A 13,676-nucleotide genomic window follows, 5' to 3' on the forward strand; every position below is an offset into this window, starting at 1 on the left:
GGCTGCTGATAGAAAAGACACAGCAAAAGCCTGTAGACACTGCAATGCTGAAATGCTGGAATTTGAGGCCCTAGAGTGCATGAAACGACTTATTGTCTCAAATAATAAAAGAGATTTTTGAGTCATACACTGACATTAGTCTGTCCATGTAACCTGGAAAGATTTTTTTATTTGTGTTTTATTTGTTTAAATTTGCAAGAATGCAATTCTAAGGTTGGCATCTGCAATCCAATTGTATGTCAGTTGTGTCTATTTTCAGGTGAGGTTGCATTAACAAATGACCATAGGCACGCTGCATTGCAACATTAATACTGATGAAATGATTACTTGCCAATACAACGTTTATAATATTGATAAAAACAGCCGTTTTGGATTAAAGGTACTGTAATACAGGGAATAAATGTGTGCGCGTGCACCCACGCGCGCTCCCGAGACAAAAATACCACGTGTTAAATTATGGGCCAATCCGTTTGTTGATAACAGACCACGCGCGCGCCACCTCAGTGAAGAAGAAGAGAGGTAGAAAAGAGCGGACACTTTTTAGGTTATCTTTAATAGGATCCAAATTCAAGAGCAGCATGGCTGAGGACAAGCCAAAGGTACGATAACATCGATAATGACTGATTTGTGAAATATTTTGGTAGCCCAAGTAAGCTAGCGATAGCTAGCTGAGAATATACAGCCAATGGTGTGTTGGGATTGTAGCTTCTCTAGCTAGCCATCTGCTGCAATTCCGCGTTTTAACATATGAATTTAAGGTCGTGCGAAGCGCGACAATAATTATTAGGATTTCTGGCAGATGCATAATAAACGTGATAATTTATTTTCAAAGATGCACGAAAAATTACGTGTTAAGGCTTTCATTGAAACTGCGCCATTGTTTCTCTCCCGCGCAGTTTACCTCGGAATGGAATTCCGCGTCTCCTTTTGCGGATTTTTCTTTGTGTATATATGGTTGAGTCCCTGAGCCACGTTACGTCTCTGGCGTAGAAAATGCCGCAAGAAGAGCGGCTCTAGGCTAGTAAGCGGAAAGATGCTCTGTATCAGAAGAAATATAGCTAATGCTTGCTAGATAACCGCCATTTGAAAGGATGAACTGAGCTTCTCGTTGTCAATGACTGGATAGTCAACGGCACGTTAGATTTTGGATGTAGGCTAGTGTTTGTTAGATGGCTAATTTAACAGTTAACGTTAATACAATATTGGCTATCTAGCTAGCCACTTTACTATTGCTGCGTAATAGCGATGCTAAGTTGTATATCCAGTTTACCTTACTACCGCCTGTTAATTTAAATTTTATACCGAGTTGAAGACTGAGAGATTGCTCTGTCAAGAAGACATTTTTTTGTTAGTTATTGATGTAGTTAACTTCAGTTTATAGCTTGTTGGCAAACTTGACTATTCTTGGGCCAAGAATGCATCTACCAGAAACTTATCTTTAATAACCATTGCTAAATCCAGTCAAAGTTATATGTAGCCAAATACCCCGTCTCGTCATTTTGGGCACTAGTTCATGAAACTGTGTGTGTGTGTGTGCGCAGGATTGGTGAGTTTGTGATGAACTGTGATGTGCTTTCTCTACAGGAAGGTGTGAAGACTGAAAATGACCACATTAACCTGAAAGTGGCTGGCCAGGATGGATCGGTGGTCCAGTTCAAAATTAAACGACACACTCCCCTCAGCAAACTAATGAAAGCGTACTGCGAAAGACAGGTAACCTTAAGTGATTGGTTCTGAAAGTGAAGATGTAGTATATCTGAGGATTATTGCTTGCACTTAGAGAAACAAACCTATTGGTTGCGAGGTCCTCCCCGGGTGCCAAGAAATGTTGTGCTGTCCCAAAACTGAACCAGACCCCATTCCCAACAGGTCATGTCAGACTTAAGAATGGCATTGTTTGCCTCACTCTTTAGGGTTTTGCATGGCAGAGGCTAAATATACTTTAGCTTACTTCTTTCCACAGTTCAGGCCCTGAGCCCATGTTCTGGACCGAGTGTAAACGACTTGCTGCAGTTATGTTGCTTCCCGGATGATTTTAACTGACTTAAAGCCTTGTGCATCCCTGAAGCTGTGGAACATAGTCAAACAATCAAAATTTTAGTTCAGTGTATGCACAGTTGTGTATAGGGATACATGTGTGTAGTCATATTTTGTTTTCAGGACTTTAACAATTCTTTATTATAATTTATTTTCAGGGTTTGTCGATTAGGCAGATTAGATTTAGGTTTGATGGCCAACCAATCAATGAGACGGACACACCTGCACAGGTTAGTAGCCCATATATTTGTGGGATCTTGATGTCTTGTATGTACTTCTTGAATATCACACACAAAAACCTAATGTTCTCATTTTTGGTCATGGTAATCCGAAAGGTTAATTTTCTAGTGCACTTGTTTGTTCAGTTTTCATATGTTCACATTCAATTAAATTCAGTAAACTTTATTTGACCCTGAGGGGCAATTAATTGCTGGGCATATCATCAATTAAAATCAGAAACAGTCAGGACACAATACACACAACCTGACATCACATACAACAGAAATTCAATTAAACAAGCAGAAAGGAAAATGCAGTAAAAACGTGCAGTAAAAAAAAAAGGTATCAAGTATGGATGTACACATAAAAACACACTTGTGCATTCACTTGTGCCATTCAGGCTCAGAAAGTGCAGGGGAGAGGTGATCATTAATCAGCCTGATGGCCTCAGGCACAAACGTTACTCTCCACCTTGCGATCCAGCACCAGAGTGTAATGTATGTATATTTTAAAGGAAGTTTCATTGGAAGTTTGGTCAGACTGGGGTTCTTTTCTGCATTTACATCCTCCTGAATTGAGAACAGGTCAGGCTGAATTACGATATAGTTTTGAGTCGAGTGCATGAAATGTGCTTAAGTCTGCATTTAAAGCTCCAAATCAGGATTCCTCCTGTATGATCAAATGTTATGTCACAATATTGTTTTGTAGCATTTCTGGTGACTGAAAAAGTGTTAGAGGCACATAATAGTGAAAGAACAATAAAATGAATTGTGACCAAACCATTTAGTTTTATGTCCAGTATCCATACCACCACATGCCATGGTTTGTCACACTATATTGAATATGTACAATTGTTTAGACATTGTCCTGTAAAATGGAAAGAAATCACAGTATTATGGGATCCTACTGTGGTCCTGGCTATCATTCAGCATTCATGTCTAACGTGGGCTTTTGATTGCTGTATCCATTCAACGATCTAGCCCTATTGTAGACATGTGCCTCGTAATGTATAGTCAAATCTGTGGCCAGCAGCCCCACATGATCAAACAAAATGGCCCATAGCATCTTCAACGGAGATATGGTTTTGGTCGGAAAGGTATTCCCTACCTCTTTGTGCAAGAGTGACTCTGGACGAGTGGATTTCTGCAGCACTCTGACACAGTTGCCCTTCTGTCCTGTATTCATTTTCCTGTCCGACTCGCCCACAACACCATTTTGGATCAGACCTGTTTGCAGTAGCTTTGGCTCTGGTGAACATCCTACATGAGGAGCGCCCTGTTTTTATAATCCAAATATTTTCTGCCAAAAAATGCAACCATTTGTCATATGTAATTTGTCTAGCAGTGGTAACCACATCATGTGTTTGTAATATTCTTCAGATTTGTGACCATGTTGGGCTGCTCTTACTTTCAGCTGGAGATGGAGGATGAGGACACTATCGATGTATTTCAGCAACAGACTGGGGGTTCTGGGAGCTCCTGCTAAAGGATGGACTACAGACCTGGAGAGCATCAACTCAAATATTTTATTTGGTCTTTTTCCTCAAAATGCTCTTTCAATGTTTTTTTTTTTTGTTGTTTGTTTTTGTATCCCTGAACCTCCACACCCTTTTCCAGTTCTTAATGGGGGGTGGGCAGGGTTTGTTTTCAGCATATGTAAGAGGACAATTTTTTAAAAACTGAAGCCATGCCTTGCTTGGAGTGATTGTCATAGAATCTGCAACTGTTACAGGAGATCAGGTCACTATAACACGACTTCTTTCGTAACAACGCCATAAGTGGAGGTCAGAGAACAAGTGGGGCTGAGGAGATCAGGCTACTGCAGGTGCAATCGTCACAAATGGGAGACTCTTTGGTCCTTCCATGAGGTCCACCCCAGGCAGAAGGAGTGGTTTGCTTTTGAACACATTTAGTAAAGTATAGTGAATATTTTAGTGTTTCTCTTTTAGGTACATTTACAGAAGGTTGTTCAATTTGTCAGATTTTCTCTTTGTAATCCGTACATTTGTTCAAAAGCTTGCTGCTCTGAGAGTGAATGAGGGCCTCTTATTTCCCAGGACTGGTTCATTGACAAGGCAATTATATTGGATGAAATGGGGTAGTATGTGGACCACGTCTTACACAGACAGCTTTCTGATCAATGTACATATTATGTTTTAAAAAGCAAAGTGCGGGTTTATTTTAATGTCTCTATAAAAGATTCTTTCTGTGTGGGGGAGATGGTCATGCTCATTATAAAAATCCATTTGTAATAAACATGTCATGCATTTCCCCCTCCTGCCAACCGAAAAGGGACGTTTTCCCTGACCTAGAATGAGGAGCCTTTAATTTCTTGTAATCATGGTCCAGGAAATGACATACTGAGAGTGTATCTCTTGTGTTTCTGTGATTTTGTTTAACAGGGTGGGGGGTAAATGGGGTTGCGGTTGGGGTTGGTTGGGTGGGGGTGGAGGTAAATAAGTTGATCCAGTCATGTTTCATGTTTCTCTACAGATGTGGACATTTGTCGTCCTTTACTACTGTACAATAAATATAGTTTGGTACTCAGTTTCTTTGTCTGATTGTTCTTTTAAATGTCTGGTTACTTCATTGCAGACTGAAAAGCTATAAAGTGCTTGAATTCAACACTACAGCGGTTCTTTGATTTTCAGGTGTCTAAAATGTAAACGTTCCTTTTGTGTAAGGCACTGTGGCTTTCTGTCTTGACTTGACATATGGTATACTCTTCTGTACTGTAGTCGGAATGTAGCCTTGACATATAAAAAGTGAATTGTGCCTTTGATGTAAGAAGGATCACAATTGTCCCACTGGATGGAGAAGTCACTTTCATTTAAGATGTGTCACTTTCATGATGCAACCAAGTCACCATTCCCATCATACTTGGGAGTAATGATTCTGATGTATCTAAGTGCTGGCCTGTCTGGGCCAATCACAGCTGATCCATTTTGACCATCATGATCCTCAGAAAGAATGACGTCCTTGTGCTATTGCAATACAAAAATGTATTACAAGAGTATTTTATGTGAGGAACAAGGTGTTTGGTTGGGAGTAGTAATTGATCGAAGTCATTGCCACAACTAGACATTGTGTTGCAGATATATAGCAAACAGGTCTGACCATAAATCAGGTTATATCAATGTGATACAATGCCTTTACCAGATGACACTTGGGATTGTGATTCTGGGTACCACATTAAAAGACAGAAACAAACAGAAAAGCATACAGACGGCAGTGACCTTTGTGGCATTTAAGTCCATGCTTGCTGCAGTGCTGTATACCACAGTTCTAGGCAAACAAGGGCCCTTTGTTTTCATTGTGTATTATTCTGTCCTTAAAGTTAAATGGGGGAACCTACCCCGCCTTTAACACTCACACACAAAATGCACAGTAGGTCAAACAGTTCCAGAGATCCCTCTGTGTTTCTGTATTTATACAATGCAGTTTATAGAGCAATGCATCAAACATTCTATTTTTAAATATTAATAACTATACTTTTGAAATTGAATAAATTACAAAAATAACATGCAGAATTGCTACTCTGTATATTATGCATCCTTTAACTATGATAAAGATACTAGCATTCTTGGTGCAATGTACAGTCTTAAAGGAAGGGTGAAAATCTCCCTAAAATGGTACTTTGATTTCAGGTTCCTCAAAAGGTATTTGTGACCCAATCTGAAAAATGCATAAATGCATATAAATTCACCAAGTCCCAGGTGTCTTTGGGTCACCAGGTTTTATTTACAGCTGTGTGTTTGGATCCAGAAGTTTATTTACAGTAGTGCATGTGTCAGCAACAGAAGGTACCAAGGCATTTGGCTATAGAGATATAAAAGACATACTGTAGATCCAGTGCAAAAAATTCTTGTGCAGTCAAAATGCATTAATATTTATACACTAACACTGAGCTGCCCATTTTGAAAATTAGGCTGCAGGCATGCTATGAAGATACAACTTGGGATCTGCAGGTTTTGCACAAAGAGGAATGGAGTTAACCAGCTGAAAATATTTTAAAGCAATTCAGGCTTTCATACAATATGGTCTTATCCAGCTGAAAATATTTCCAAAAGTTAGCTGATTGCTTCCTTAATCCTGCTCCATGAAAAACCCTGCGTCCTCTTTCTCCACTTTACATGTTCAGTGTGAGAACAACCCACCCAGAACAGACATTATGCTATTGGACAGAAGAAAAATCACTGGAAACCCCCCAATACCTTATTGTATGTATCCTGTTTCATGCTAACAGTTTGGTTAAAGAAGACACTATGTAGTCCCACATGGTCATCATGATTAGCCCAGATGCATGGTTTTTAAACAGTTGTGATGTTTGGTACTGCTAGCACTGAAATCACCTTTCTGGTAGACTGCTGTGTATGCTGGTGCATCAATGATTCGTTACTTTTTAGCATAAACTAATACACAGCATATGAAGTACATTTAAAATAAGGGACAGGCGGCTGTGCTGTACAAGAAAAAAACATAAGTCATTAAATACATGCAATAGTAGTTATACCTGGGGACATTTTTTGGTAAAAATAACTTTGTGTAAAATGAAAAGCAACACCAATGCTCCTTGTTGGAACTCACAGAGGAACAGCTGATTAAATCCAATAATTTATTAAAACATTTTGTAAAGCCAGTTACAAAAATCATCTTATTTTTTTTAAACAAGCACAACAAGAAGTACATTCCGGGCTCTGGTGTGTCTGCCAGCAGTTTACCAGAGACCTCTGTGTAACAGCAGTGAGAGACAGGACAGGCAGTGCTGTGCGTGAGGCCTAGATGTCATGACAAATGTGCAACACTCTTCGAGACCACTGCACCACAGGTGACACATAGAACCTAGGGTCATTAATAAAAGAGATGACAGACAAATGTGTCCAATTAATGGTGCCAAGTCAAACACTATGTACTTCAGTTTGCCTTAACCCTATTTCAAAACCCCTCGGGCATCGCTGTGGTGTGTGGCCCCTCTGTCTAATCCATGTGAATATTCAGCCTTTCTAGGCTCACAGTGTGCTTCCCCCCAACCCTAACCCTAACCCCCCAGGCATTATAATTATCATAGGAAATAGAATAAATACCCCATAACTCACTGACCCATTAGACAATACTCCTCTTCTTTAAAACACATGTAAAACATCCTCCAAAAACAAAAGGACCCAGCTACGAATGTATGTTTACCTACAATACTCTTTTCCGTTTCATCAATAGGTTCAACACTCAGTCACGTTTCATTACACAAAGCAGTTGCATATCTATTAGCAAATCACACAGTACTGTTCAGTTACTCAAGACTTTTGTTGTACATTAATCAGTTTTACACACATTTGGATTCACACTAGTTTTAGGAAAGGGAATAATATGAATGTAGTGGCAGAATAGAACAGTAGAATTATGTTATTCTAAACTCTTCAAATTTTCTCAATGGCTCAACAGTGTATAAAGCCAGTCACAAAGGAATGGGGTAAAAAGTCAACACTCAACACTTTAGACGTTCATGCCAGGATAAATTTTTATCAACCAATATTCAGTAATGGATCCACTACAATGCAGAATTAAGAAGCAGCAAGTCTGTTTAAGGCATTAGATTCAGAGATGGAGATGGTTCTTACCAGTTTTGCATCTGGACTGATATTGCTCTCCAATCCGTAAAGAACCATACCTGAAATATCAGTTGTGTTTGTATACAGACTTATTAATCATCCACATCCTTTCATTCTTATTATGTGGAATTGATAGACAACTTGGTTCCTGCTTCATAAAATGAAGACACAAAATGTATGCTGTGAATATAAAATTAAAATACAGTGTAATGGGTGTATACAATAAAAAAATGGTTGTCAACTCTTGGAGGGTGTGTATGCTGGTCTTTGCTCCAACCTACACTCTTAGCTAATTAATTACTTATTTGGTTGAATCATTTCCTCAGTTTCTCTTTTTTGAGTGCCTCAACACCTCAATAGAAATATCTTATAGTCTGGGAACTCAGTAAATCTTTCTGGTTCATTAACAGAACCCTGTTAGCCAGGAGGAATAGTTGGATTAAAACTAGCATACAGGCCTCCGTGAATTCAATTTTACACCCCGGTGCAGAAAACAAGTATCCTGTTAGTTAACTGTCATTTGATATATATCATAATAGTCACATATTGTGCAAAAAACACATACAGAAATCTGTCGAAGGCTCCAGTATTAGAGATGCGTGCCTGGAAAAGCTCAGTGATACGCCTGCATGGCAGCTTCGGGGCCATGCAGGGGCATGTGATAACATGGCACTGATTGTGAAAGTATTGAAACTCAGACCTGAACTCAGCCTGGACCCCACGGATGAGAGACTCCCATGTCACTGTTACCACTGCTGCGAGGAGACAGCATCCAAGGCTGACTGGTGTGAGAGCGAGTTTGCATAACGTGGGGAAAACCAGGTAAAGCAAGCAGACGGATCTGTTATGGTTTTGGCAGTTAAAACAGGAGAGATCTAACTCATATATTTGTGCTCCAATTGCTGAGATAGCCTTTTGTTATTACAATAGAATGTGCTAGTTATTTGCACACGTATTGAGAGACGTAGCAAAATATTTCACAAGTTTTAAGACACTCTTCCCATCACACCTTTTGATGTCAAAAGCTTCCCAACCAGCTGACTGGCTTCCCTTTAGTACAGACTTCCTTCCTGTTGCCATGTACCTCCTCTCGCTGCAAGGATGCTGTGCTGATTGGGCCATATTGATCACCTGATCCAGGCACTGCCACAGCTGGACACAGACCTCACACTGCATCTCTTCTTCACGATCATGTTGATGTAGGCTTTCATGATCTTGGTGATCTCCCCAACCTGCAGGGGCAGAAGGCCAAATATTCACATACTGAAATTAAATACACAATATGAGTGAATAAAGCCTGTTGTACTATATAAGCTATGAGTGGCAGTCTAGCTTAATAATTAGAAAACTAAGCTTGTGGCTCCATGGTTGTAGGTTTGATTCCCAGCTGGTCTACTACCATTGCACCCTTGTGCAAGGTATTTTATCTTTATTGCTTCAATAAAATATCCCACTGTATATATGGATTGGAAGTGAAGAATGTGAGCTGTTTAAGTTGCTCTTGATAAGAGCATCTGCTGAAGGCCTCAAATGTAAATGCAAAATGTAAATGAGGCAAACTGTATTTGTCTATTTATTCAGAGCCATACCTGTGGGGTTTCAAAGAACATCTCTCTCTCATCCACAGTGATCTTGTAGGTGCTGGCCTGGGGCGCCCCAAAAAAGACAATGTGCTCATACTGGAAGGTTTCCAGAGGCTTGGGCTCCCCTCTCTTGTACACAGACACATTCTCTGCACTCACACTCAGCCACAGATCGTGAGGAAAGCCTCCCTCTCGACACTGCAGGGAAAGAAAATCACACAGAGCACGGTCAGATATCTGTGAACCCTCAACTGATGCCTCTCTGTTTGGCTAACTTTACCTAAGCCTACTGCATTCTGGCTTATTCTTATGCTTTCTTGAGTCCGTGCTGTGTTTTTAATAAAATGTTCAAATTTGGTAGCTGGTTTCCTGTGTCAGTACTGTGGGAATGCACTGAAAATGACATGGGGTTCTATGGAAGTTCAATTTTGCATATCAAATTATTCAACTTTCAGCTGAAGTACTTGAACCCACCTCTTTTTTTGCCAGGACATGGTGTGTGAAGCACAAATCCGGAACTCTATGGTCTTACCTCCACATCAAAGAGGGTGGAGCCATAGCCAGGCCATTCCTTGATGATGGTCATGTATTTGAGCATGGCCTGGTGCTGGGGCAGGCCCTGGAGGCGGGACCACTTCTCCAGGATGCTGGCGCGCGTGGCCGACGTCTCCTCCTTCACCCACATCTCCAGCATCTGCTCTTCCTCCACGCGCTGCTTCTTCTGCGCGCCCGTCTTGAAGCTGCGTCTCAGGGTCCCGTCCAGGAAGCTGGGCCGCCTCTTCTCCTGGACGTGTCCCGGCAGGCCTGAGGCCCCCCCGGCCCCGCCCATCTTGGTGGACTGCAGGATGCGGGTGCGCAGACGCCCCACGGGGTAGATGTTGTCCAGGCTCCAGTTGGCCCGGCCCACATCCCCGTGCAGGTACTGCAGGCGCAGGGCAGCCAGGTGCTGGAGCGTCTCCTCCGGCGCAGGGAAATGGCCGCTGATCAGACTCTCGTGGGCCTAAGGGAGAAAAACCACCAAGGTGAGCAGGAGCAGTCACAGAAGTGTGCTGATATACGCAATACAATTCCTCATATCTCACACTGGATTACCCAACATTTGGATGTCAATGCACCACCCTACTACAGGTATAACAACAAATGTAAATGCCTGAGCAAGGACAATGACACGCACTGCTTAAGGATAATGACTACTTACTAAATTGCTTTCAAATTACAGACGTGTACTTTCAGTTACCCATAGCCTACATTTTTACAATGTTTTTGCAATGATTACCAATATGCTAATTCGCAGACCATACAAAAAACAGGATCTGAAAAGAAGTACTCGTCAGATAAAAGAAAATGGTGCTCAGTGAGAAAAGTGCTCTCCAGTGGAAATCTAGAAGCACAAATGATTTTTTCTTCATCCTGGCAATGTGCCAACCCCTGAAGGGTAAGCTAAAGGGTGAAATTTGCACTCCAGAAATACTCAATATAGTCAATAACCAAACTGAAGTAAGTTGAGAAGCTAAACAAGCTTCAGGATGTTTTGCTCTATTTACAGCATGTAACAATAGGGGATTACATCAAGAGAAATAAGTCTATTGATTTGATATGCTATTGACAATACACCCTTCATAAACACATGTAAGGTGTTGCCATCATCTGTACCTCATCTGTACATTGTTTGCTGACAGCTCTAAGGGTGTCAGTCCCACAGTGGGTAAATGAAATCAGTTTTGTGTTTCATTCATTTTGAACTGTCAGTGAGTTCCTGGACCTACCTGTTCAAACATGAAGGCAAACTCCACCCCTTCTTTTGGCACACTCTCCACATCCAGGAAACAGTACAATTTGAAATAGAGCCTCCACTGGCCTTCCTCCTCCTCTTCATCGCTCCCTGTCAGCCTAGTTATTGAGCAGAATGAAGATATCAGCTGCATTACATACAGAATGAAATACTTCAGTCATGCACATATAGACTTATTTTATTAATCACACAAAATGGACATTAAGGGGAGTATTTCCATTGCGAAGGAATATCTAACATTTCTAACAAAGGGTAAGTCTGTGAAAAAGTGGGATAGCTTGCACTGATTGGTGAGAAGTAAGACACGAGGTCCATGTGGTCTGGGCACAAGCAAGAGACTGCAGCAGTGATGGTACCTCTCAAACTTGGCCAGCACGTCGGCCACGATTATTCGGCTCTCTACAGCCCGGTCACTTGTGGCATTGTGCTCAAAGAGGGCAAACAAGTTCCTACTGTCCTCCATGGCCAGACCTCGAATCAGCTTCTCCACCACCTAGAGACAGAATACCACCAGGCTAACATCACTGTGACATGGTTCATCCCTAGGGCCACCAGTTTGTCACCAGTTTTATGACCCTCTTCATCATGCGCCCATCTCTCTCTTATTAAAGCAAGAGAGCAACATCAGATATGCCAATCTATTAAACAAAAATAAGTATATCAGTATTAATGAGAGTAATGGCCGTACTCTTATTTGGAGCGCACTGTTAAACATTCCTGCTCATAAATAAACGTGCAAACTTATAGGATTTTTATGGTTAATAATGTGGCAATTGAGGCTGAACACACCTCTCCAGCTGTGGTGTGGGAGTTTATGGAGATCTTGCACGAGCCCCCTCCATGACAGTATACTGTTGTGGTCATCTCCTGCCTGGTCAGCAGGGCGGCGATCTCTTCCTGAGACGGCACATACTCCCTGGTTTTGGTCTTCTTCAGAGACTCGCCGATAAAGTGAGCATACTTCTCGATGTCAGTCCCTGGAAACTGTTCCCTGATCCTGCCAAATAAGGCAAACACAGAGCTATAGACGTGCAAGGAAAATGGGCTTCATTCACAAAACATGCGTACAATCACCTTTGATTGTAACCTGGGTGTAAGAACGTTTCCACAAACATTTCGGCATTCGTCATTTTTTCTCGTGTCTGTATTTGTTCATGGCTGTTTCCTCATCACATAAACATGAAACAGGACTGCACATAAAATTTACAAAGTCAGCATTCACCATCTCATACACCTGGGATATTCACAGAAACACACAGGTCTGCACATGTGTCATAAACCCATATTGGTTTTTCGTAGGGACATTTTTAAGAACAAAAGTAAGAATACTTTCATTTTTAAAAAGATTTGGCATCTCCAATCCCACCGGAATTTGGAATGTCCAGATCACAAACTATGTACAAGCATGCTTAAATTTGCCACGGGAACCCAGATGGCCAACGGGGGTTTCTTGAGCAATGACCACTGCTATCCTCGCTAGTTGAACCCCTTCCATATATCCCTTTGGCAACTCAAAGCCAGTAGTGTGCCACACCTGCAGGGCTGCTGGCTACAGTCAGTTCTGGCACAGACCAGATACTATCCGAGGCTGTGGTTCTTGCTCATGCGTTGCAAGCAGAGTTAACTACCAAGCAGCCAGCAGTGCCTAATTCAGGGAATCCATTCCTTCATATACATATACAATCTTGCACTTTTTGCTACTGAACAGTGAAGACCCTGGAAGCACAGATGCTCAGAGTGTGTAGATCAGCCCTCTACTAAAAACTGCTGTCAGGTACATGATGGGAGCCTGTACCTCTTGAGGTGAAATTTGAGGTAGCGCAGGATGGCCCGGCTGGGCAGGAAGGTACAGCTCATGCAGGTAAGCAGGTGCCAGTGGGTGCAGTTGGCTGGGCTGTTGGGCTGGGGAACGTGATTGGTCTGTTTGATCAGCTGGCAGTACACCTCATCACGCAGGGGCCGCAGGTCCTGGCATGTCTGTAGGATGCCCTGGATGATTGGGACCGGGTCTGACACGGTCTCCATCTCCTGCAGAGAGTTGAACATCTTCACCGCCTCATCCTGCAGGCTGGCATAGCCCTTCTCCTTTTGAACTGGACCACAAAAAAGATATGCAGTTTAGAGTCATTACACACAACAAGAAAAACTATGAGAGAGAAGAGGTGGAGGTGTGTTGCATCATATCATATCTAGACCTTTTAAAAGTCAGTGAACAGTGTCACTGGAACAAACTTCAATTATTAGACTCTCATAAATGCAGAAATACAATTTCTACCCTGTGCATATAACCAGGTCCGGCTGTGTCCAGCTAAGCAGAGGTTACAGCAGAGCTTAGAATTACAACACCAGGCCTCAAAAGGTCAAATCACCTGTGTCAGTACTGACTGCAGTCAAAGGTCTTGCAGGGCAACATGGAATGCCCCAGCAAAATTCATTAGAT

General features: G+C 41.8%; 2 protein-coding genes across 2 annotated transcripts in view; one reads left to right on the plus strand and one right to left on the minus strand.

Moving 5' to 3' along the window:
- Positions 1-442: 442 nt before the first annotated feature.
- LOC135250793 (small ubiquitin-related modifier 3-like) lies at positions 443-4,803 on the plus strand. Its single transcript, XM_064327508.1, has 4 exons — positions 443-599; positions 1,585-1,713; positions 2,196-2,267; positions 3,670-4,803. The coding sequence occupies exons 1-4, from the start codon at positions 579-581 to the stop codon at positions 3,739-3,741; spliced, it is 294 nt and encodes a 97-aa protein (XP_064183578.1). The 5' UTR covers positions 443-578; the 3' UTR covers positions 3,742-4,803.
- A 2,053-nt stretch (positions 4,804-6,856) lies between these two features.
- The window catches only part of myo10l3 (myosin X, like 3), a 64,050-nt gene continuing 57,230 nt past the window's right edge, over positions 6,857-13,676 (minus strand). Inside the window, exons 35-41 of the mRNA XM_064327509.1 lie at positions 13,032-13,329; positions 12,026-12,233; positions 11,593-11,729; positions 11,211-11,334; positions 9,977-10,444; positions 9,451-9,642; positions 6,857-9,093 (exon numbers count right to left, since the gene is read on the minus strand). Coding sequence (XP_064183579.1) covers positions 8,989-9,093; positions 9,451-9,642; positions 9,977-10,444; positions 11,211-11,334; positions 11,593-11,729; positions 12,026-12,233; positions 13,032-13,329 — 1,532 coding nt within the window. The 3' untranslated portion in view covers positions 6,857-8,988. The remainder of the gene's footprint in view (positions 9,094-9,450; positions 9,643-9,976; positions 10,445-11,210; positions 11,335-11,592; positions 11,730-12,025; positions 12,234-13,031; positions 13,330-13,676) is intronic.

The sequence above is a fragment of the Anguilla rostrata genome, chromosome 3 (genome assembly GCF_018555375.3).
Source record: "Anguilla rostrata isolate EN2019 chromosome 3, ASM1855537v3, whole genome shotgun sequence".
NCBI classification, from domain to species: Eukaryota; Metazoa; Chordata; class Actinopteri; order Anguilliformes; family Anguillidae; genus Anguilla; species Anguilla rostrata.

What these genes read in the sequence shown, in the direction of transcription:
- LOC135250793 (XM_064327508.1), top strand. Translation starts at nt 579, where the DNA reads ATGGCTGAGGACAAGCCAAAG. An exon ending in TGGCTGAGGACAAGCCAAAG is followed by an intron (nt 600 to 1,584) that starts GTACGATAACAT and finishes CTTTCTCTACAG; the next exon opens with GAAGGTGTGAAGACTGAAAA. An exon ending in AGACGGACACACCTGCACAG is followed by an intron (nt 2,268 to 3,669) that starts GTTAGTAGCCCA and finishes TCTTACTTTCAG; the next exon opens with CTGGAGATGGAGGATGAGGA.